Consider the following 24,190-nt stretch of genomic DNA (forward strand, 5'->3'; position numbering starts at 1 on the left):
ACTTTCATGGAACTTTGTGATTTGCTGTTCCCTGCCCTGAAGCACTGCAATACCAAAGTGAGACCTGTTTTCACAGTTCCCAAATGAGTGGCAATTGCTCGATGGAAGTTTGCAACACCCAACAGCTACCAGTCAGTTGGAAATCAGTTTTGGCAGATCTACAGTAGGGACTGCAGTGATCCAGGTAGACAAGGCAATCAGTGCTGGTCTGCTGCAGAAGACCATGACTCCGGGAAATGTGCAGGACATAGTGGATGGCATTGCTGCCATGGAGTTTCCTAACTGCAGTAGGGCAATAGATAGAATGCACATCCCCATCCTGGCCTGGACCTCCTAGCCTCAGTACATAAACCACAGGTAGTGCTTCTCCATGGTGTTGCAGGCATTGATGGATCCAAAGGTCATTTCACTGGCATCTGCATGGGATGGTCAGGAAAGGTGCATGACTTGTATCTTTAGAAATTCAGGTCTGTACAGAAAGCTCGAGGATAGGACTTTATTCCCAGACCACAAAATCAAGAATGGCAACATGAAGATGCCCATAGTGACAATGGCAACTCTTCGTACCCTCTGCTCCCTTGGCTCATGAAGCAATACACAGGCTGTGATGGGGTTCAGGGGTCCCCCTGCACTGCACCCCGTCCGCTGGCAGGAGTGACTCTCACTCAGCAGGTACAACAGAAGGTTTATTAGGCAACAGATGCCCAGTTTCTCACAGAAGCGACAGCATAGCAGCCAGAGACAGTCCTTCCAACCCGGCCTGGGGAGAAGACCCCGAGGGGTGCCCCTCTGGGGTGTAGCTTCCCCCTCCTCAGGCTGGCTGCCTTCCAGCTCTCCCTTTTCCTAGCCTCTAACTGCTGCCCCCGATTCAAAACCCAGCTCAGCTCCTCCCTGCTCTTTGTTCAGGCAGAGGTGTTACCTGCCAGTTGTAGCCCCAGGGTCATCCTTAGCCACTGGGAGCTGCTGCTTGCCTCAGACATCCAGCCTGACTCACACATGCACTCCCCCCACTCCATCACACAGGCACCCTGGACTGCAACAAGGAGCACTTCAACTGCAGGCTGAGCAAGTGCAGAATGGCAGTGGAATGTGCCTTTGGTCATTTAAAAGCCAGATTCAGGTGCCCTTTGACCCATTTGGACCTTTGCAAAGCCAACATCCCCACTGTGGGTTCAACATGCTGTATTCTCTGTAATATTTGCAAATCAAGGGGGAAAAATTTCATGCCAGCCCGGGTGGCAGAGGCAGATGCTCTGGGCAATGTTTAGGAACACTTTCCAGCAATGGTGGGTTCCAGAGCATCAGATGTCAATGAGGGTGCTGGCTCCAGGGTGAGGAAGAGCTCCTCACTGGCAGGATCAGCTTCCTGAGGAATCTGCTGACTGGCAGTGTCTTCCTTGTCATCAGCCTCTGCCTCCCTCTTACCCTTGCTGCTCTCACTGGAGACCCAAACTTGGTCTCCTGAGGAATCCATGCAGTTCCTGGTGACCATGGTTGGATTCTTCCCAAGGACTGCATTGAGCTGCTCGTAAAAGTGGCATGTTTTGGGAGATGTCCCATATCACCCTCTGGCTTCTTTCACCTTCTGATATTTCTTTCAGAGCTCCTTGATTTTTGACCTGGCATTGCTGTGTGTCCCTTATGTACCCTTTTTCCATCATGCCCTGGGAAATCTTCCCATAAATGTCCACATTTATTTTACTGGTTCACAGTTTGCTTAGTACAGATTCATCACCCTACACAGAAATGAGATCCTGGATCTCCTAATGGCTCCGTGCTGGGGCTCTTTTGCAAACCTGAGAGCTCTGATCAGAAGTAGAAACCTGAGAACTCGTGTTGGCTAGATGCAATTGCTCCTGTGGTACGCTCCTGAGGTGTGCTATCCAAGCTGGTCAGAAAGAAAATGAATTCAAATTCCTTCCTGTTACCCACTTCCTGTGCAACTGGAGAGTGGTGGAGGTAAAAGTGGCTGGAATGGACATGTGGGGCATTGTGGGATAACTCTGGAGGCCGATAATATTGATTTAAAGTAAAGCTGTTTCCACACTAGCATTAATTTGATCTTTTAAATTTGAACTTGGTATTATGCTGCCTGGGAAGGGTGGGGCGAGAAGGTCGAGCTTAGCACTCCTTAAAATCTGCATAATGGTATTTGCGGTAAAGACAGTCAAATTGTAAAATCGAGCAAAGTGCATTAAAATCCACTTTTATGCTCTAGCGTAGACAAAGCCACAGTGAGTATAGCATATATAGAAGTAGAACTTAGGTCTCCTTTTGCTTAATCCCATGTCTCTTTGCATGTGCTTCCTTCCAATTTAATGTGTCCATATACTGAGCATACACAAATATATGCTCTTTATGTCTTCAGTTACATGAGAAAAAGATTAAATAATCCATATGCTTTTCAGTCAATGCACTGTTTCGTGTCAGTAATCTGCCAATTAGAACTCCTTAAAAGACACAATAGATGGAAACCATTTTGAAGGAAGTGTGAAGGACGTTGATGTTGAAAATCCATGGAGTTAAGAAGTCTTTCTTGCTTCCACTGTGGTGCTAATTTTTCCTTCTTAAAGATATAGAAAAACGGGCTGGAGGAAGGGTGAGCGAAAATGAAGGCATTCTCTATGTTACTGTAATTAGTTCATCTTCCTTTATTATTCTCTTCTCCTCTCAATCCTGTTTATGGTTTGCTTGTTTCTTCTGTGTCAAGTTCAGGTTACTTGACCTTTTTCAAGGCGCTCAGTAACTCAGCCACATATAGCTCATAACCATCCATGTTTCACCCTGTCTCTCCTCTTCCTAGTTATTAATTTAAATATTCTAATAAAGGTTGTCACATCTTCTTTTATGCCATTGCTTACAACTTCTATTTCTCTGTGTGAAATACCCTCTCCTCCTTTACGAAATCTCCTTCGTTGGTTTCCTCCTACCATCTTCCATGTGTAATATACTTGTCAGAATTTTAGTTTTGAGGGGCATAGAACTTGTAGTTCAAGACTTTTGAAAATGGTTGCGTGCCCTTGTCATTCTATAGATATTTCAGTGCTCTTCACTCATGGCTCATTGTGACTTTGTGTACCCTCACCATGTTAATACAGCTGACTGACTGGCAGCAGTATCTGTTAAAATTCAGAGATTCTATAGCTTCTAGTTTATATGCTTTTTTCCCCACTTCATTTTCAGATGAATAAGCCCTCAGGGAATCATTAATTCTTTACCAGTTACACAAGCACATTGTACTATATCTCTTTCCGCTGGTGCTGTTTAACTGATGTATTTGAAATGTTTTGTTCAGAAAATCATTTGTAAAACTCATTTTTGCTCTTCAGGGTAGGCCACCTATTTGAACTGGTTGATTGAAGAACATGATGTTGAGCTGATGCAACATTGTGCATGAACATTCTTGGATTATAGATTTAGCCACATGTAGTTTCATTGACTTGACAAAGGCTGTGTCTACACTTACCAGCAGTGTCGGCGGCTGCTATGCAATTTTAGATATGCCAATTTCATACCTGAAATCTATTTTGCAGCCATGGACATTAGTCCCTGTCTTCGCCACAAAATGTTAGTGGGAGCACTCCTCCCGCGGACATTTATTAATCTTTGTGGCTCGCAAGTTGTTCCGGGTTCAACATTGATCGCAGAATGTGCTGTTTTACACACGTGCGAAATGGCACCCTGGAAGATCGAACGTAAGCATCCGAACATCCTCAGCTAGTGTAGACTAGCCTAAGTTTAACATCATATGTTTGGTTAAACCTGTGTAACTTCTGTGTGTGAACTGACTTGTTTACATTAAGTCACTGGATGGAAACTGCAATGCCAACTTCTGCATATGTTTGAAAAATGTCTGCCTGTCTATACAAATGTGGTGATCAAATGAATACGGAGCCTCAGTCTGCAGTGCCCAAGGAATTTATAAATGCCTATATCTGTAACTGTGGGTAGAAAATATTTTTTCCTCATTTTCACAAATTTTTCCCTAAGGGTGTCTGGCTATTGTCAACTATGGTTGCTTTTAACCAAACGTGAGTGAGCATGGATTGATTTTTCTTTTTTCTTCATGCACATATACTGGTTACAGTTAATGGCATTTTTAGATGACTGCTTCAAAGGAATGTGCTAGTTAAGCAAAGAAAATATTCAAAACAGACAACTGTAGATGGTAAACAAATACGTTGGGTGTCAGTTTTTCCAGCCCTTCTGTGCAACTTACCTCCCATCCCCAAATGTGGTGGAGGCTGGCAGCCCTTCTTCCGGAGATTGCACGTGACTGTGTATTAATGTCATAACTTCTCCTTTCTCACCACAAAAGTGCTATGTTTTAGCAAGATTTGGCAAAATGTATTGTGAGTAGCTTGTGCAAAAATAGTTCATGTTATTTGATTTAGGATCTTGTATGACATCTTGTTTTCATTGTGTATCTCCATCTTTATTGATGATTGCTTGCATAGCAGTGTAGACTTCCCATACAGCTTAGAAAATTTTGTTTTCTGTTCATACAGTGTCTGCTATGGAAGACACTCTTGCTCTGTTGGTTAGTAAAAGGGGCTTGGAGTCAGGAAAACTGGGTTTTGTTCGCTCTGCCACTGAGTTGCAGGAACCTTGGGCAAGACACTTAGCTCTACAGCAGAGCTGGGCAACCTGTGGCCAATGGGCTGCGTGTGGTCCACCAGGGTCTTTGTGTGGCCTGCAAGACATTTTGTGTATCATTGCGCACATGCAGAGTTGCCAGATTCTGCTGGTTTCCATCCATATTTTTTTCCAACCAGTATTACTAAAATGAAACACACACAGAGCAAGGCCATGTGAAGTGAGGTGCATGCTGCACATCGGATGCAGAGGGAGTGCATTGCTCTCACAGTCAATCAAAGGAGGGTATGATTAAGTTGGTAAACACTGCACATGCTAGGTATGCAAGTGCAGTTAGCAAAAGTACCCTATCCTGGGAAACCGTCTTGATTGCAACAATCTTGTGGCCCACTGAGAGGAAAGTGGGCCATTCATGTGGCCCACTCAGTAGCCTAGGTTGCCAATCGCTGCTGTATAGGTTTACATGTTTTTTCTGTCTGTAAAATAGGGAGACTGCACAACACACACTATCCAAGTGAAACTTGTTTACAAAATATTTTGACATACGCGAGAAAAATTTGCTCTCCAAATGCATTTTCCTAACACTTAAATTTTCTATTACTCTGACAAAAATTGTTTTATGTTGACAAGATAGGATGATTTCTTACATTCCTTTTAACAGTTCAAACAGTTGAATCTCAGGTTTATAGGAATGAGATAAAGTTGATCTGTACTGTAGGTTGTAGCAGCCTTTACACTGATTTCAGTTTTCCTGAATAAAATGTTTCATCTCGAAGAATGACTGTAGCAAGAAAATCTGATTTGCTCAAAATTCAGTACTTGTCATCTTCCAATTTTTCCTCTCAATAGATTTTTGCTAGAAACCCTGGCACGTAACAGAGTTGTTTTTTGGTGAATGATGCTTCGTGATGCTATGAAGTCCTGGAGTGACAGCCAGACAGATCTTTATAGCAGTGACCAAGAAGAGGAAGAAGAGATGATCTTTGGAGAAAATGAAGATGATTTGGAAGAGATGATGGATTTAAGTGATTTGCCTACCTCACTCTTTGCTTGCAGTGTGCCAGAAGCAGTGTTTGAGGTGCAAGAAGAAAAGGTAAGGGCATACGGCGTGGTGATCTAAATTGGTGCAATTCTAGTTAGAATATATTTTGTCTAGTGATATATTTTAGTGATACTACTTACTCTAGTGGATAAAAATAGCTAGATTTGCTAATAAGTTCAAATTGGTTTCAATGCTTCTTGCCAATAAAGTCAAACTTGACTGTGCTACTATAAAACAGCTAGTTATCATTCTAGCATATCAGTTTGGTGGTAGGATTGTAATACTTTTCATAGCCCAGCTGCACGCTGATCTCCTGCCGTTACATTTTGTAGTTCAGGAAGGACTAAAGTATTTGATTCCAGGACAAGGATACCTGTTGGAGATTTGTTGGAGACATACTCATTATGTCTGACAAAGGACACTGTGAACAAAGACTAGTAGTTATTCACATTGTCCTTTGTCAGACATAATGAATACGAAATAACCATTTGAAAATGGGTTGAATTTTCTAGGCCAAACCAGGCTTCTTCGAGTGTCCCCGTGGGTGCTCCACCATAGGTGACGGCTTGGCCGGCGCCGCAGATCGGATCTTCCAAGCAGTTTCTGCCGGACCGCGCATGCGCCGGCACGCGCCGCTCCCTGGCGCGCTCCTGGCCATGTGCGCGATCCGGTCCCCGCCAGTTCCTCTCAACCGCCGTCGGCTGCAGACGGAATCCGACTAGGCTAAAGCCACATAGCGTATTCAACGACTTTATTTGTTTTCTCTTTAAAGTTTTTCAGTTCTTAGGATACCATAAGTAACCGGTTGTTATTTTGTAAAAAAAAAACAAACAACAAACAAGCTACGGAGGGACAGCTCAAGCCAGTCCCAGTAACCAGCGCCGGAGGCCGGGAGCTAGGGCCATCAGCCCTCCTGCGGAGGCAGGCCATCGGACGGGGAAACAGCACAAAGAAGTGCTAAGTACCCACAAACAAACTCAAAGACTCACCAACAATGTCCTCCTCAGGCTTTAAAAAATGTGAGTCCTGCCAAGAGGCGATGCCAGTGTCCGATGGGCACAGTCTATGCATAAGGTGCCTGGGGGAGTCCCATGTGGCACAAAAATGCGCCTTCTGTGCAAAGTTAACGACCAGAGCACGGAGAGACAGGGAGATGAGAATTAAACTGCTGCTTCTTGACAAGGCCCTCCAGCCAGACGTGCCGGAGCGGCCGCAGCAGGAGGGACCCTCCGGGGCCCTTAGAAGGAAAGCTGCCTCCCTCACTCCATCAGCGCAAAAACGGAGGAAAGTTTCTCCAACCCGATTCCTGCCGGCAGCAACAGTGAGCGGGACGGGAGGAGAGAGCAGCCCCCAGCCGCAGCAACAGCTGATCGGCGGCGGCACAGAGAGCCACGTGGAAGCGGCTCAGCCTCCGATGATCAGCCAGCCGCCCCGCACCGCAGGCAGGGCGGCGGCTAAGCAAGCGCCGGTACCAGCGGCACCGCAGGCAGCAGCACCGATCCCCGGGGAACCGGCGGTGCAGAGCGCGCAGGCACGTAGCCTGCAGGCGCAGAAGGACTCCGCACGTGTGGCACCGCCCTCGAGCGTGCCTAGCACGGTGCCGACGGGGCCGGGATCCCCCGCCCATCAGGGGGCGGAGTTACCTCCTCAAGGGAGGGGGAAGGCTGCACACAAGAGGAGGCATTGCAGCCCCTCTCCAGACAGGGCTGTGGAGCTCTTCTCTCACAGCCCTCCGCTCATGTTGCAGACTCCAGCCAGAAGGCAGGGGCCCCCCCTAGCCTACCCGGAGCCCCCTTCTCCTTTCCTGCAATCAGCCTCCCCATGGCTGGCACCACCCTCGCCCTTCCTGGGATTTGAATCGCTGGACTATTATGCAAAATCGCTCTCTCCAGTGTCTCGACGATCCCCCTCTCCCAGACACACAGGGTACGTGCAAAGGGAATGGTCAAGGTCACCTTCCCAGGAACAGTGCCTATACTGCCATGGTCGTCCCTACCACGCGGGGCATGGACACCATCGGCAATCTACCAGGGAGAGATCCCCACATATTACCTCGTACCCCCGAGGGCAATCGCGATCGGGGACGGAGACTCAAGCATCCCAGGGGGGACTGGCCGTGGACCCACGAGATTTTCCCTCGCAAACCTCCAGCGAGAGGGCGCACCATCACCATCAAGAACCGGAAGGGTCCAAAGAAATGTACCCCAGCGGTTCCTCGTTTTCCTCCCCGGATGAGGCCACGGCCTTAGGGGACGTCCATCCCAAGGACGACCTCAAACAGTTTCAGGAGCTGTTTAAGAGGGTAGCTTTCACGCAAGGCATCCAGACAGCACAAGTGCAAGAGAAACATCATAAGCTCCTTAAAAATTTGAGCTCCCCGGCCTCCTCCAGGGTAGCAATCCCGCTTGATGAAGCGATCTTGGAGTCCGCCACTACCATATGGCAGACCCCGGCAACTATTCCGCCTGTCCAAAAGAGAGCGGATAAGAAATACTTCGTGCCGGCGAAGGGCATGGAGTTCTTGTTTAGCCACCCCCAGCCAAACTCCTTGGTGGTGGAGTCCTCGCAGCAAAGATTAAAAACATCTCAATTTAAAACAGGGGGAATGGACAAAGATGCCAAGAAGCTAGAGCTGTTCGGCAGAAAGGTCTACTCCTCCTCCACTTTAACCTTGCGAATGGCAAATTATGCAGCGCACTTGGCGAACCATAATTTCGACAACTATGCCAGATTAACTTCCCTCATGGACTCGCTTCCAGAGGACAAAAAGCCGGTCCTCAAGGCCATAGTGCAAGAGGGCTACGCGGCTGCGAGGATGGAAGTTCAGATTGCTTTGGACGTTGCGGACACGGCAGCACGTTCCACAGCAACTGCAGTGGTGATGCGACGGGAGTCCTGGCTCCAGACCTCGGGCATACCGAGAGATCTGCAGGCGAAGATAATCGACCTTCCCTTCGACTTGCAGAAGCTGTTTGCTGAATCAACTGACTCTGTCCTTCATTCCAGTAAAGACTCAAGAGCCACACTCAGGACCCTGGGGATTTACACCCCTCCATACTCAAAGAAAAGGTACTACCCACAGCAAAGGCGGTACCAATACCAGCAACAGTGCCCCCAGTATCACAGGGGTTACGAGCAAGGGCGGCATCAGCAGCACCAGCAGTACAGAACCCCCAGGCGACGCTCACAACAGGGCCGTACGTCCTCGGGGCGGGGCCAAAGGCCACAAGTTTGACATACAAATCCAGGGCTGCGCCATCACCACCATTGCACAAGATCATCCGAAACGACTTTTTCACCATCGCCTCCGACCATTCTACGACCAGTGGCAAAGGATCACCACAGACAAATGGGTGCTGGAGATCATAGCCACGGGGTACGCCATCCCCTTCCAGTCGCTTCCGCCGCCGCGACCCCCGCCCAAGCCCCACCCCCAGGAGGCCTCCCATGTAGCCAGGCTCAGGCAGGAGGTGGCCCACCTAGAGTTCATAGGGGCGGTGGAAAAGGTGCCGGAGCAACTGCAAGGGAAAGGGTTCTACTCTCGGTATTTCCTGACGGAGAAAGAGACAGGAGGCTGGAGGCCCATCTTAGACCTTCGTGGCCTCAACAGGTATCTGCGCAAGCAACGTTTTCGGATGATCACTATTGCCTCCATCCTTACAGCACTGGACGATGGAGACTGGTTCGCAGCCCTCGATCTACAAGACGCGTACTTCCACATAACCATTCATCCGGCTCACCGACGTTTTCTCCGGTTCATGGTGGGCAACGAACACTTCCAATACAAGGTCCTACCGTTTGGCCTTTCCTCGGCCCCCAGAGTCTTCACCAAGACCTTGGCAGTGGTGTCAGCCTACCTGCACAGACAGGGGGTGTTTATTTTCCCGTATCTGGACGACTGCCTGCTCAAAGGGACCTCGAAAAGGGAGGTTCTCCGCATGATACGCGTCACAGCAAACACGTTCTCCGCACTTGGCCTGGTTATCAATATGGCAAAATCAAAGATAGACCCCTCACAGGACATAGAGTTCATAGGGGCTCGCATAAACTCAGTCTCGGCGAGAGTATACCTTCCAGAGGCTCGCTTTCGAGCCATCGGTTCCCTCGTGCAGGTCATCACCTTCAGCCCTACGGTGCCGGTCTTGACGTGCTTGCAGCTGCTGGGCCACATGGCAGCGGCTACGTTTGTGGTACAGAACGCCAGGTTGCACATGCGCGGCATGCAACATTGGCTGGCAAGTGTATACAAGCCGGCAGTACACACCGTTCACAGGGTGGTGTCGCCCCCACCTGGGGTGCGCGAATCCCTGCAATGGTGGGTAAACCCCGGGAACTTGCTAACAGGGGTACCCTTCCATCAGCCGCAAATATCGGTTTTCCTCACTACGGATGCCTCCCTCATAGGGTGGGGAGCGCACATGGGCGAAGAGGTGGCTCAAGGACTGTGGTCACCCACGGAACAGTCTCTGCATATCAGTGTTTTAGAGCTCAGAGCAGTGTTCAACGCCTGCAAACACTTTCGAGACCGTATACAAGGCAAAGTCGTCGGGATCAGTACAGACAATACCTCCACCATGTTTTACATAAACAGGCAAGGAGGAGCTCGATCCCGTACCTTATGCGCGGAAGCAATCCGCCTATGGAACTGGTGCATCGCCCACGATATAATCCTGAGAGCCTCCTACTTGCCGGGCACGCACAACGTGAAGGCAGACCAGTTGAGCAGACGTTTTGCTCTCACCCACGAGTGGCAGATCCGTCCCGATCTACTACGGCCCATTTTCCACGCATGGGGGTTTCCCCAAATAGATCTGTTTGCCACTCAGCACAACAAACAGTGCCCACGATTCTCCTCCAGAGCAGGGCTGGGCCGGGGGTCCCTGGGGGACGCGTTCGCGATCCCGTGGGGAGGCCCCCTGCTTTACGCGTTTCCCCCCGCAGTGCTGATCCACAAGGTTCTGCAAAAAGCCAGGAGAGACAAGGCTCGGATGATCCTGATAGTCCCAACATGGGATCGCCAACCATGGTTCCCCCTACTCCTGCGCCTGTCGGACTGCCCACCGATGCCTCTTCCGGTGGCGCCGGACCTGCTCACGCAAGCCCAGGGGTCCATAGTGCATCCGCACCCCCAAAGCCTGCGACTGCAAGCGTGGCTAATCCATGGCTCAGCTCCCTAGAGAGCACATGCACAGTGGAAGTACAGCAAGTCCTAGAAAGTAGCAGGAGGACTTCCACTAGGAAAACCTACAAACAAAAATGGACTCGCTTCATGGCTTGGTGTTCTACCAAGCAGCTGGCCCCCCTTTCGGTGCCTATACCTACAATTCTAGAGTATTTACTGGACCTCAAGAGAGCAGGACTCTCGCTATCCTCGTTAAAGGTCCACCTGGCCGCCATCTCGGCGTTCAGACATGAGGAGGGAGGGCACACGGTGTTCGCCCACCCTATGGTTACCAGGTTCCTCAAAGGGTTGGTAAACCTATACCCCCCTCGGAAACCGATTCCACCTTCGTGGAGCTTGGACCTGGTGCTTACCACACTCATGGGACCACCGTTCGAACCCTTGGCCACGGTTCCCCTTCGCCTCCTTACAGTAAAGACGACCTTTCTTCTTGCAATTACGTCAGCCCGTCGGGTGAGCGAGCTTGCGGCAGTCATGGCAACGCCACCCTGTACTGTCTTTTCCAAGGAGGCGGTAACCATACGGCTGCATCCAGCCTTTGTTCCCAAAGTTTCTTCCGAGTTTTCACATCAATGAACCTATTGTTCTACCCTCGTTCTATCCAAAGCCTCATAACTCCAGCGAAGAGGCGCGCCTACACCTCCTGGATGTGAGGAGGGCGCTAGCCTTCTACGTAGACAGGACCAAGTCCTTCCGAAAAACGGATAGACTCCTGGTCTCCCTCGCTCCCAAATCTAAAGGAGAAGGTCTCTCATCGCAGAGAATCTCAAAGCACATTGTATCCTGCATAAAAATGTGCTACGAGCTCAGAAAGACTCCTTTGTCGGCCACTCCCAGGGCTCATTCCACCAGGGCGGTGGCAGCATCAACAGCCTTTTTCAAGGGCGTTGCATTGAAAGACATTTGCAGAGCGGCGACCTGGTCATCCTACGACACGTTCGCCAAACATTACGCCCTTCACAGGGTATTCCAAGAGGATACCCGTCTCTCTGCAGCGGTCCTCTCGGGGACCAGCTGCACATAATCCGATTACCCACCACCTATCTGGGTTACTGCTGGGTAGTCACCTATGGTGGAGCACCCACGGGGACACTCGAAGAAGAAAGAGAAGTTACTCACCGTAGTAACGGTGGTTCTTCGAGATGTGTCCCCGTGGGTGCTCCACTTCCCGCCCATCCTCCCCGCTTTGGAGCTCTGTTAGTGTTTTGCAGGGGCAACCGAGGCGGTTGGTCGAGGAACTGGCGGGGACCGGATCGCGCACATGGCCAGGAGCGCGCCAGGGAGTGGCGCGTGCCGGCGCATGCGCGGTCCGGCAGAAACTGCTTGGAAGATCCGATCTGCGGCGCCGGCCAAGCCGTCACCTATGGTGGAGCACCCACGGGGACACATCTCGAAGAACCACCGTTACTACGGTGAGTAACTTCTCTTTCTCTGCACTATTATCTTATTGTTTATTCAGTCATATTTGTAGTTATCTTTTGTCTCTAATGGCTTTCAGGAAGAATCTTCCATAGAGCATGAGTTCAATAAAGCAAACTATGGCTGAAAAATAAGACTTCTGTGTAATGAGGAGGGTTTGATCTATTACTTCCTTCCAGTTTTAATTTATAAAACTATTAAGCCTGCTATAATTCTGTCTAAAATTCTGAATGCTACTGGAAGCAGGTGTGGTGTCAGCTAGGAAACGTTGCTCTGCCTATCAGGGATGCTAGGTGGAGTCCTTCAGTTTAATTAGCCTCTTAAAGGCAGTGGCAGTACACTGCAGAAACAAAGCTATTTAAATTCTTCCAAAGGTATTTAGAGTCTGAGAGAGGGAGCTGTGTTGTTCTGTATCTTCACAAAACAAAAAAAGGAGCGCTGCAGCACCTTAATTAAAGACTAACAATATTATGTATTATGTGATGAGCTTTAGTGGGAGAGACCCACATCTTCAGATCTGCGTTTTCGAGACCACTCATTTGCATCAAGCTGCCAGCACTACCGCTCACTGTAGTCCTAGCCTAAGATAATTGGGTAATTGACTTTTGCATCTAATACTTATAAATCATTTCCTGTTTCCAAAGTCGAATATAATACTCCTGAGATATAAGTAGTCAATATTATCCCCATTTATACACAAGGAAACTGAGTTGCAGAGGTTGAAATTAGCTCAAAACCACACTGCAAGCCAATATTATTGCAAGATTAGAATGTAGATATTCTTGGTTCTCATGACTGTGGGTGGACTGCAAGACTACTACTGCTTTTCTCAGTGATACAGTAATTGATTATCCCAGTCACAATGAACAGCTGTATACTTTGGGTAATAATGTATTTCTTTTAGAGCTAGTCAGATTAAGGATATTTTTGTTTTTGTTTTGTTTTATTTTCCACAGAAAATTTCAGCTTTTCCACACACACAAAAATAAATAAAACTTTAAGTAATTTGGGCAAAACCCAAACCAGCTTGATTTGGAAATACAGCAGAAATCCATTTTTCCATTCTAATTGGGACTGGGGCCAGATTGGGTCATCAGAAATTTGGATAATCTATAGAATGGCTGCAGAGCCTGTGAACACTGCTTCTGAGCCTGTGAACACTGATAGTTTGGTTAATAAGGGGAACTGGATAAGGGAGGGTTGGATAAAGGGGGTTCTACAGTGTTCCATTCTCATCTATAAAACAGGCTCTCTGGTCAAATTGTATCTTCCATGATGCCTCAAGTGATAGTGTCTGGTGAGGGTCCCATGACCATGGTGCATCATGGGAGATTGTCTGACTGGGAAACTTGTTCAGTTAGGAGACTGGAAACATGAAGCAACTGGAATAAAATACCTGTGAGATACCATGGCATCCTATCCAAAGTGAAATATTTCAGTATTCAGCTGAAATACTGTTTGGTTTTGGTCCATAGTGGAAATCTTTTTTGGCTTTTCCACTTTTTTCTATTCAAAAATTAATTTTTTCTTCAGTAAGATGATTTTAATGAACAATGTTGCTTAATTAAAAACAGTTTTGATGGACACAATTTCCATCAGCCTTTCTCTTTATATATAGTGCGGTTCATTCCAAAGTACTTAATAAACACATATGCAGTGCCACAGAAATGCTGCTGTCTCTGGGATGGAGAGTAACTCTCAGGCATTGCCTAACAGTGGAAGAAGTCAAAACAAGGGGCAAGTTCCTGAACTACAGGTGTCTTGAGATTTCCAGTGTCTTCATAGAGCAGACAAGACATCTGGTGAAAAGACCTACACAGCAAACACCACAGAGTTCAGTTTATCTGCCACAGGAAGGCAAGGGCTCATCCTTCCTGTCGTAAATTTTAACCTGTGTTTCCAGGGAGTCTCACTATTTCAGCATCATGCTGTAGGACAATTTAAATAACAAGCATGTGCTGAATATTAGACTTTGGAATTAGGATTCAGCCTTCTATGCCTGCAAATGGAGGAGGACAGTGTAAAACAGGAGGTCCGTGAATGTGCATACTCTCTCTTAATGCCTGTGATTCCCAGATAAAAACAAGGCTGGTAATCTAGATCTAATTTTAGGCCTAGCTGCCTAGAGTGCCCATTTTAATAGGTAACCCACACTTCAGTAAGGATGCTGTCATCAGAATTACTTCACTAGGGGTATGGCAGCTCTTTATATTTCTAGTAGTAAACTGTATTGGCCCATGGGATAAAAATTGCAAATCCAGAAGAAAAGCTTCAAGGAATGAGGACTCCTATGCAAAGGCTTAGTGGTTATAATACGCTAGAAATATCAAATCTTAATAATCTCTCTCCTTCTGTGGCAGCTCAGATAAAGACACAGATGGCCCGTGTTAAGAGCCTTTGAATGGGAAAGGGTACTCTAATCTTCTGACCTATGTAATACAACTTATACTAAATATAAAAGTGAAATATTGCTAATATGCTCTTTTCTTAACATCATAGTCTTTCATAAATGCCTCCCCAATAACTTATTGGTAACTGTCTATCAGTTTTATACATTGTTCTTGCTTCTTAACAGATCAGAGGAAGGCCCTGCCCATGACGAAAACCATGTTTAAATGTGCTTGTTGCCAACAGAATTCTAGTGTGGCTCCCCTAACCAGGGTAAATTATTTCTTTTTACAGAACCACACTAGTTATGCCATGCTGTAGAGCTACTAGTCTCTGTAGCCTAGAATGCAGTTTTATAATACAGTTCTACTGCAGCGTTCAGATTCGAAGAATACCTGCCCAAACTGGTCATAGAAACTATTCTAGAAGTCTGCCTGCAGTAAGTGTTTAAACACACTTCTGATCCTGTATCAGAGGGGTAGCCGTGTTAGTCTGGATCTGTAGAGCAACGAAGGGTCCTGTGGCACCTTATAGACTAACAGAAAAGTTTAGAGCATGAGCTTTCGTGAGTTAACTCACTTCTTCAGATGCTGGTCCTGGAAATCTGCAAGGCCAGGTATAAATAGGCCAGAGTAAGGCTGGGGATAACGAGGTTAGCTCAGTCAGGCCTGAAGAAGTGAGTTAACTCACGAAAGCTCATGCTCTAAACTTTTCTGTTAGTCTATAAGGTGCCACAGGACCCTTCGTTGCATTTCTGATCCTGGCATCTTGAAGAGCTTTTTCTTCATTACCCTTAATCACAGAGGCCTATATCATTGGCTTTGTCTTCACTACATTTTTAACTATGTTAGGAAAATGTCTTTTAAGAAAGCAAGTTTCAAAAAACTATCTGGAAACATTATTATACCAGTGATTGAGGGATGACTTGATTTGAAATGAACTGGTCTCCATAAGCCAAGGAGAGTAAATTTAAAGAATTAGAAAAGGAGAAATTTATGTTCAATGTGAGCTGCTCAGAATATATCAGCAGCTGATTAAACAACTCACAAAACATAGAGACTATATCCCTGCAAAATATACAGATCGGCTAATTTCCCTTCTGCCAAGTAGGAATCTGTAAATTAGCGGTTTCAGGGAGTAGAGGTTTCATTCCCTAGCTTCCCAACATTCCTTTCAATGGGGAAGGGTAGAGGTGAAATCATATCAGACAAGTTTTAAGTGGTGCCCTGTCAGTGATGGCCAGCCTACCATATAGAAAATCTAGACAATTTAGATGCTGGCTGCTGCCTTTTCTCTTTTTGCATTGTATATACTGCAGTCATCCAGGACATAGTCTTTCACTGCTTTGTAATTGTGTTTTTGACAGAACTTACTTGTCTTTAACCATTGCTTCCTGCAGAGGCAGCTGCTGCGTTAACTAGTGTACTCTGGTTTATGTTCTGTATGGAACATCTTTTACATTCGAATTATTCTTTCGGATGCAATGTGCTTTGTTTCCTGCAGATATTGTAGTAGCTGCAAGGGCCTGTCTAGTGGCCTTCGTTGTAGATACCTACAATCTGATGATTTTTTTGTTCACTACATCCTCTTTATTTTATCTCTTGTAGCTGCATGAACCTTTATCCTATAAGCCTGCTCAACCTGTATAATTCCAGATTTATTTGCTTCATTCCACATCATTTTTTCCCTCTGCGTTTTAAATTGACACCATCTGAAAAATGTAGTAACTCATGAAATTGTCCCATTTTCAAAATTATTTAAATACATGGCCAACCACAAGAAGCATGAGTGTAAACTATTTTGCATCTCTCCATGCTTTCCCTTTTACTTTTATCAATACCCTCCACTTCTTATCTCTAAGCCACTTTCCAGTGCAATTTGAATAGTTCTTTTCTAATTACTATATATCCCAGTTATCCACCTTGGAGTTCTTTGATGCTAATGCCAGGATTTCTGCGACTAAAGGTTTAAAGAGATGGGTTAACAAAGAAAATATGTTTCTATTTTTGGCAGTGGATACCCTCAGGCTTCCACACAGTAGTACTTCTGTGCCTCACTGATCCTAACAAGGGCATGTGTAATGCAAGGGTTGTTAGCACCCTGTCACAGAGGCTAACCAAGGAGGTAGCCAGTCTGAGAGGAAATCAGAGCCCCTTTTATCCGTTTCTGATTTAATTTAGTTTACTCTTGCACTATGACTGTTCCTGGATTTGGTTTTATTATTAGTTTTGAATATCAACTATTAAAAAAATAATCTGTACTATGGGAGCTTCTGGTTGTCGATGATGAAGGTAGACTGGTGATGAATTGTACACCAGATATGCAGATAATTTTTAAGGCAGTTTACAGAGCTGCACTTGAATGGGGGAGGGGACATTATATAATAAGAGCTGTTGTTCTGTCATTGTACTATAATTGTGTTCCTGTGGTTCTGGAGAAAGGTGCTGGCTGTTGAATTTTTCAAATGGCTTATTATCAGTAGCAGAGCTTTCTTTTCTCACTCTCTCTCTCTTCCCCTCCTGCAGAATATCTAGTTAATTAGCCATTAATTTTATATGTAGTGTTACCTGCATCTCTTTAGTTTAGTGGGAACATGGGTTATTACTAGGTCTGCATAGGTCTCCAGAAAAGCTACTTCCTGCCCTGTATGTTGGCATTAAACTTCTTTTAAAAATGAGTCATGTGAGGCTCGAATATATTTATATGGTCATTGGTGGGCAGCAATATATTGCCATCAGTGGGTTGAAAGCTTATATAGAGAGACACTGTTTTTAATCTTTTAAATAAGACTAATTTTAAAATATTCCTGTATTTGGTAGAACATTTTAAAAATATTTTCTGCTCTGTACTCTTTTCTCAAAATAAATAAAAAATACATACGAATCCATCTCTCTCTGTAACAGTTCAATGGCTTCAGTATCTGCTACCTTTTAGAAAAGTTCGTAAAACTGTAACATTAGTTAAAAACAAAATGGAAGAGGAAAAACTTTCTTCAACAAGCCACCTAAACTCGTCCAATCTTCCTCTGTAGTGCTGGTAATATCCTATCATTCCTTCTTTGTGTGGACTTGACTGGTGCCAAATGAGAGAATTTTCTGGATGACGAGAGGTCAATATTTTCTAGCACAGTCCACTGCTTATTGGGTTCTTAGAAGACATTTGGGGTAAATTACAGGTAAATAACAGCTCAGAACACTGAGAGCCAGGACTAGTGGCTGTAAACAAACTTTATGGGACCCCAAGAAACTTGGTCAAAGCCGTGATAAGCGGTTGTCTGGCTAACTAAAATCATGTGAAATGATGGAGTTTGCTGGATGAGAGAGTTCCAGATTAGAGAGATTTAACCTGTACTCTACTAGCATTACTGGGCACATGAAGTTAATGTGTAGAGACATGGGAACTCTCTGTCTAATGGCACTTGGATAATGGTCTGCCACATGAAATCATTCTGTAAGGTTTGTCAGGTGGGATTTCAGATTGTAATCTTCATTGGCATGTAAATTCACATTGAACCTTGTTTTGAATGGATATTATTTTAGGACTAGGTTAATTTTTCTCTTAATGTAGCATGTAAGCAGTACTGATTGGCCTGTTAGCAAGCTCGTCTGAGCTGATTAATTTGAGTAGATAGGACATTATTTTAGAACAGGTTAGGACTGTGTGCTAGGTCTATAAAAGAAAACTTTATTATGCAAGCATACTTCTAAAGCTTGAAAGAACGAAGCTGCTTTGATATATTATTTGGCTTTTGTCTGTTTTGTGAAACTCTGCTTTGTCAGCCTCTGGACATAGATTTCAGTGGCTTGATTTAGTTTTCCCTGTATCTTCTGTTAGAGGAAAATACGCAGGAGATGAACTTACTGAATCAAATGGAAAATGTGCTGTGTGTGCCCATGCTGAAAATGCGTCTGAAAAATCAGTTCTTTTGTTGGGGCTTGATGGGTTATTCTATCCACGCCTTTTATTTTCGTTTGGTTTTCTTTTGTTTTTTGGCTTTTGTTCTAACTTTTCTAGTGAATTTGGTGTTTGCAAAAGACATTGGATTGACAGGCCTGGAGTCTAATTTCACTTTCTTTGTACATAACAAGACAACATGGATGTGTTTCTCCTGCACTGCCCTCTACACCCAACTCGCCGCCTTGTAGTTCAAGGAAACTTCAGGCTCTTTGGCAAAGCGAGTGGCATTTTCAAGCATTTTTTCTTAATCAAAATTTAATCTTCCCTCTTCCCCAATCAAACCTCACTGTGCAATAGTTACAACTGTAAATAGTGTATACATATTGCATAAATATTTTTCACGTATCACTTTTCATCTATAGATCTCAAAGCCTTTTACGTAGGTGGGTAATTATCAGTATTCCTATAGCAGTGTTTCCCAATGTGTGGTCCGCAGCCCAGTACTGGTCCTTGGGAAAAAAAGTCCAGTCCTTAGAAAATATACACATTTAGCACTATGTACTATTATTATTGTGAATAAATAATAAACAGTGAAAATTCATTCATTTTTCATTCTTTTTTTTATATGCATTTATTTTTTTGGTCCACAAGAGTACTGGAAAAAAATGGGTCACAACTATATAAAGTTTGGGAAACTCTGTCCTATAGGATAGGACTAACATTTGAGTGTGCCTTCACCAAAGCAAAGGGTGAAATTATGGGTTTATTTTAACAATTTTACACGTCTAGTCTGGACTCACAAAATTAAGCTCTCAGAGGTTGCAGTTGAGATGCGAGGAGTAGGGGAGAATCGTAGAACAATAGAGCTGGAAGAGACCTAAAAAAAGCCATCGACTCCAGCCCCCTGCTCTAAGCAGGACCAAATCCATCAGATCAGCCCCGCCAAGGCTTTGTCGAGGCGAGACGTAAACACCTCCAGGGATGGAGACTCCACTACTTCCCTGGGTAGACCATTCCAGTGCTTCACCACCCTCCTAGTGAAAAAGTTTTTCCTAATGTTCAACCTGGACCTTTCCAACCACAACTTGAGACCATTGTTCCATGTTCTGCCATCTGTGACCACTCTGAACAGCCTCTCTCCAGCTTCTTTGCAGCCTCCCTTCAGTAAGTTGAAGGCTGTTATCAAGTCCCTCCTTAGTCTTCTCTTCTGCAGACTAAAAAGTCCCAGTTGCCTCAGCCTTTTTTCATAAGTCATATGCTCCATCCCCCTAATTATTTTGGTCGCCCTCTGCTGGACCCTCTCCAGTGTATCCACATCCTTCCTATAACTGGGGGCCCAGAACTGGACACAGTACTTCAGATGCGGCCTCACCAAAGCCATATAAAGAAGAATAATCACTTCTCTGGATCTACTGGCAGCGCTCCTCTTGATGCAACCTAATATGCCATTCGGTTTCTTGGCTACAACAGCACACTGACTCATGTCCAGCTTCTCGTCCACTACAACTCCCAGGTCCTTTTCTGCAAAACTACTGCCGAGCCAGTCGGACCCCAGCCTGTAACAGGGGAGGTCGACAGACAAGTTAGCTTGAATACAGGTGTATTGATTTTAGCTATACAGTTGGCGTAGCTAGAATTGTGGGTATGTGGTCAACTTTCTTGGTCTAATATAGGCATGGCATTAGTGACTAAAGTATATTTATAGTCAGCTATGAACTATTTTATTTCATCTTTTAAAAGGCAAATACAAAAATCTTACCCTTACAGTAAGGATTCTCAAATGTAGAAGTTAAAGTCCTTTGAGAGTTTTTTCTTTGCTATAATCCTGGGGGCTACATTTAATAATAGAAGTCAGAAGAATTCAGGCAGAGTTATGACAGAATTATATGAACGGCAATATTTGGTCTGGCCAGTGGTCTATCTAGCCCCAGTTTCCTGTCTTCCCACAGTGGCCAATGCTAGATGCTTCAAAGACAATGAATAAAACAGGCAATCATAGAGTGATTCATCCCTTGTCATCCATTTCCAGCTTCTGGCGGTTAAGAGGCTAGGGACACCTAGAATATTGGGTTGCCTTGCTCATCATGAATTTACCTAATTCATTTTTGAACCCTGTTGAAGTTTTGGCCTTCACAGCATCCCCTGGCAAGGAGTTCAACAGGTTGGCTGTGCTTTGTGTGAAGTTGTGATACACTTGCAACGTCTTAATTTCATTGAATAGTAACAGAGAGGGAGCTGTGCTAGTCTATATACTATCAAAACAAAAAGCAGTCAAGTAGCACGTTAAGGGCTGGCAAAATAATTTATTACGTGAGCTTTCGTGGGACAGACCCACTTCTTCAGACCATAGCCAGACCAAAACAGACTCAATATTTAAGGCACAGAGAACCAAAAACAGTAAGCAAGGGGGACAAATCAGAAAAAAATGATCAAGGTGAGCAAATCAGAGTGTGTAGGATTGGAGGTGGTGGTCAAGAATTAGTGTGGTTTGAACCACGATGAGAATTTTCTGAGTCACTATAGGGGCTCGTCTGCATGCTTGGCTTAATCTAATTCTTGACCTTCCCCACCACCACCCCTCCACTCTCTGATTTGCTCACCTTGATCTTTTTTTTCTGATTTGTCCTCCTTGATTACTATTTTTGGTTCTCTGTGCCTTAAATATTGAGTCTGTTCTGATATGGCTATGGTCTGAAGAAGTGGATCTGTCCCATGAAAGCTCACCTAATAAATTATTTTGCTAGTCTTTAAAGTGCTACTTGGCTGCTTTTTGTTTTAATTTCATTGAATGATTCCTGGTTCATGTGTTATAAAATGAAGTAAATAACACTTGCAAGTTCACTTTCTCTATACCATTTATGACTTTGTAGACTTCGATCATATCTCCATCCTTAGTTGTTTTTTTTCTCATTTGAAAAGTCCCAATCTTGTTAATCTTCTGTTAAAGTAATTCCATACCATACCAACACTGGTTCGTGTTGATACTCTATGTATATTTTCTTATTCTAATGTATCCTTTTTTTGAGGAGGGACGACCAGAACTGTATGCAGTGTTCAAGATGAGGGTGTACCGTGGATTATTATTGTGGCATTATGACATTTTGTATTATCAGTCCCCATGGTGTTTTCAAGACCCAGAGGTGTAAAATGCTTCAGAATAGAAATATCTTTATGTTGAGCTGTCACTAGATGGCACCATATAGATTAAGATCTTGGAGGCCTTTGTTTACATGAGTCCAAATTACTTTAAAAGTGAAAATGGAATAGGCAGTAAAACAAAGCTTAGAGTTTCCGTTTGGTTACAGTCTCTTACAAGCTTCTAATAGAAGAGATGTCTAATATCATTACTGGGCAAGTGTGGGGTGAGTGCACTAGAGAATATTCAGGTTCCAAAGAAGCAATTTAGTTAGCTGGAAGGAAAAAGTAAAGGAATGTATATTTTCACTGAATCAAAATATTCAATCTGTAGCTGCCAAATTTTTTATTTCATTTTTAGGAAAGATTTGAAGCACTTTTCATGATGTATGATAATCAAGTTACATTCCAGTTGTTCAAAAGCTTTAGAAGAGTAAGGATAAATTTCAGCAACCCAGAGGCAGCAGCAAGAGCACGGATAGAACTGCATGAGACAGACATCAATGGGAAAAAGCTGAAGCTGTATTTTGCACAGGTACCATGCAATATGTAGATGTTCTAAATGCGCCTTTATCTCTTTTCCATTCTGTATATATTTATGGGTTCTCATTTCTGATAGGTTGTTGAAGTTTCCTCTGGCCATACACATGCCTCCTTTCTCCACCTCTGCGTGAATCTACACATTAGGAACTCTTTCCATCTGCAGGTTATTCAGCTCCATAATTGGCCATAAAGGCTACTCTTGAGTGACAAAGCTCTCACATGCTCCATAATCTGAATGCACTCTGTTTCTTAAGGGCAGTCCAGCATCTTCCCTCTGCAGACACTGGGTTGCTGTACAGATTTGTTGAATTAGTGGCTCAACATTTGCTTTTACATATAACATATATAAATGACTACAAAAAATTGTAAGAAATTGAGAGGGGAAGAAATACTTAGTGTTAGGAAAAAGTTTATGATCATGAGTGAGAACTCCCCACAGAATAGTCTCCCAAGGAAGAGATGTAGGATCTTTTTGTCTACTGCTTTTAAATCTAGGCTGGATAAAACACTAGGAAAGTGTTGTGAAGAACACTTCTACATTGCACCAGAGCAATATCTCTTCTGTCTCTGTTAGATCCTTTAGTTGAGGGATTGGCAACCAAAATTGCAAGAGCCATTTTTTCCAGTTCAGTAAAATACTCAATAATTCAAAAGCCACAATGAATGTGAATATGAGACGGCCCTTAATAAGTAACATCAAACCATACTTCTTGTAGTCCCTATTTTAAGAACAGTGCACACAATGATTTGTAATGTGATACATGTTTACTGCAAGATGTTCACAAGTGTTTTATATATTCTATTTCCTCACACTTTACGTGTATGTTTGTACCACTGTCTTCCATGATTTTCACTCTTGAACCTTCTCTCTCTCTCTGGAGGGTACTAGGGGAAGTTATCCAACATTTCAAGATCACATTTTGTTTGTAATTTAGATATAAGTCATTCGTTTTTCGGCTTTTAGACATTCGCTGTTTATCGAAAATAATCAGGAGCATTTTTGTTTTACTTTACAATCATAGGGTGAGGAGCCACAAAGAAGTCCTTAAAGAGCCCCAGATTGCTGACCCCTGCTCTGGTCTAACTTCTGTGATTCTGTTGTCATACTGATGATGTTTCTTCAGGTCCAGGTGTCCAGTGAAGTAGGAGATAAGTCGTACCTCCTTCCCCCAGAACCTGTCAAGCAATTCCTGATATCACCTCCTGCATCTCCACCAGTTGGATGGAAGCAGAGTGAAGATGCAACTCCTGGAATAAACTATGACTTACTCTGTGCTGTTTCCAAATTAGGTCCAGGTAAGAATGTTCTCTTGCTTTTGTTGCTGTTCATCTTCAGAAATGCCTGTTCAGTAGATTTCTTCACCTCTCCAGGAAAACAAATAGAGTATAGACACATCTCTTGGTTGCCTCTGCCTGATTACTTGTAGGACCAAAATAATTCAATGCCTTTTCTGCCAATTTTTTAATTGATTGAGAGAGCATCATTGTTTAGCAGTGGCCTGGACTGGATGATCTTGAACTAGAGTCAAATATTTTCTTAATTTTGCCACTGAAATCTCAGTGTGTATTTAGTTGGATAAGCAGAGCAATTCAATGAGCTAGTTATCTATCTTAGCTATTTTTAGGGTGACCTGTCAGTGCCACATTTAAACATGGCCACCATGTAACTTAACAGTCAAGCCTTTTAATTGATCTTTCTGCAGACTTTGCTATTTCTTTTCCCTGCTGATGGAAACTCCCACTTTCTCAGTGCATAGTGTGATATGCTTTGCTCTACTGACTTTAATGCCGGTCAGAAATCCCTTACCCTCCCATGACTTTAATTTGTTCATTTGTAAAATGCATAATAACACGATTTACTTTGGAGAGTAGAGAGGATGAAGCTTAATGTTTGCAAAGCACTTTTTAGATCCTCTGATGAAAGGTATGGTAGAACTGCCCAGTGTACATGATACTGCTTCAATTTGCTATGCACATTAAAATAAATA

The 24,190-nt window shown here is 44.4% G+C and overlaps 1 protein-coding gene across 7 annotated transcripts in view; it reads left to right on the forward strand.

The window, feature by feature from the left end:
- The window catches only part of RCAN3 (RCAN family member 3), a 36,795-nt gene that overhangs the window by 9,356 nt on the left and 3,249 nt on the right, over positions 1–24,190 (forward strand). For 4 of the 7 annotated variants that reach the window (XM_074976231.1, XM_074976232.1, XM_074976233.1 and 1 more), the window contains 3 exons: positions 5,446–5,689; positions 22,021–22,194; positions 23,327–23,498. In XM_074976231.1, the coding sequence (XP_074832332.1) occupies positions 5,492–5,689; positions 22,021–22,194; positions 23,327–23,498 (544 nt within the window). In that variant the 5' untranslated portion in view covers positions 5,446–5,491. Of the gene's footprint in view, positions 1–5,445; positions 5,690–14,835; positions 14,901–22,020; positions 22,195–23,224; positions 23,499–24,190 lie in introns of those variants that run through there. The other 3 variants (XM_074976236.1, XM_074976237.1, XM_074976238.1) reach the window with 3 other exon arrangements.

The sequence above is a fragment of the Carettochelys insculpta genome, chromosome 24 (genome assembly GCF_033958435.1).
Source record: "Carettochelys insculpta isolate YL-2023 chromosome 24, ASM3395843v1, whole genome shotgun sequence".
In the NCBI taxonomy this organism is placed as follows: Eukaryota; Metazoa; Chordata; order Testudines; family Carettochelyidae; genus Carettochelys; species Carettochelys insculpta.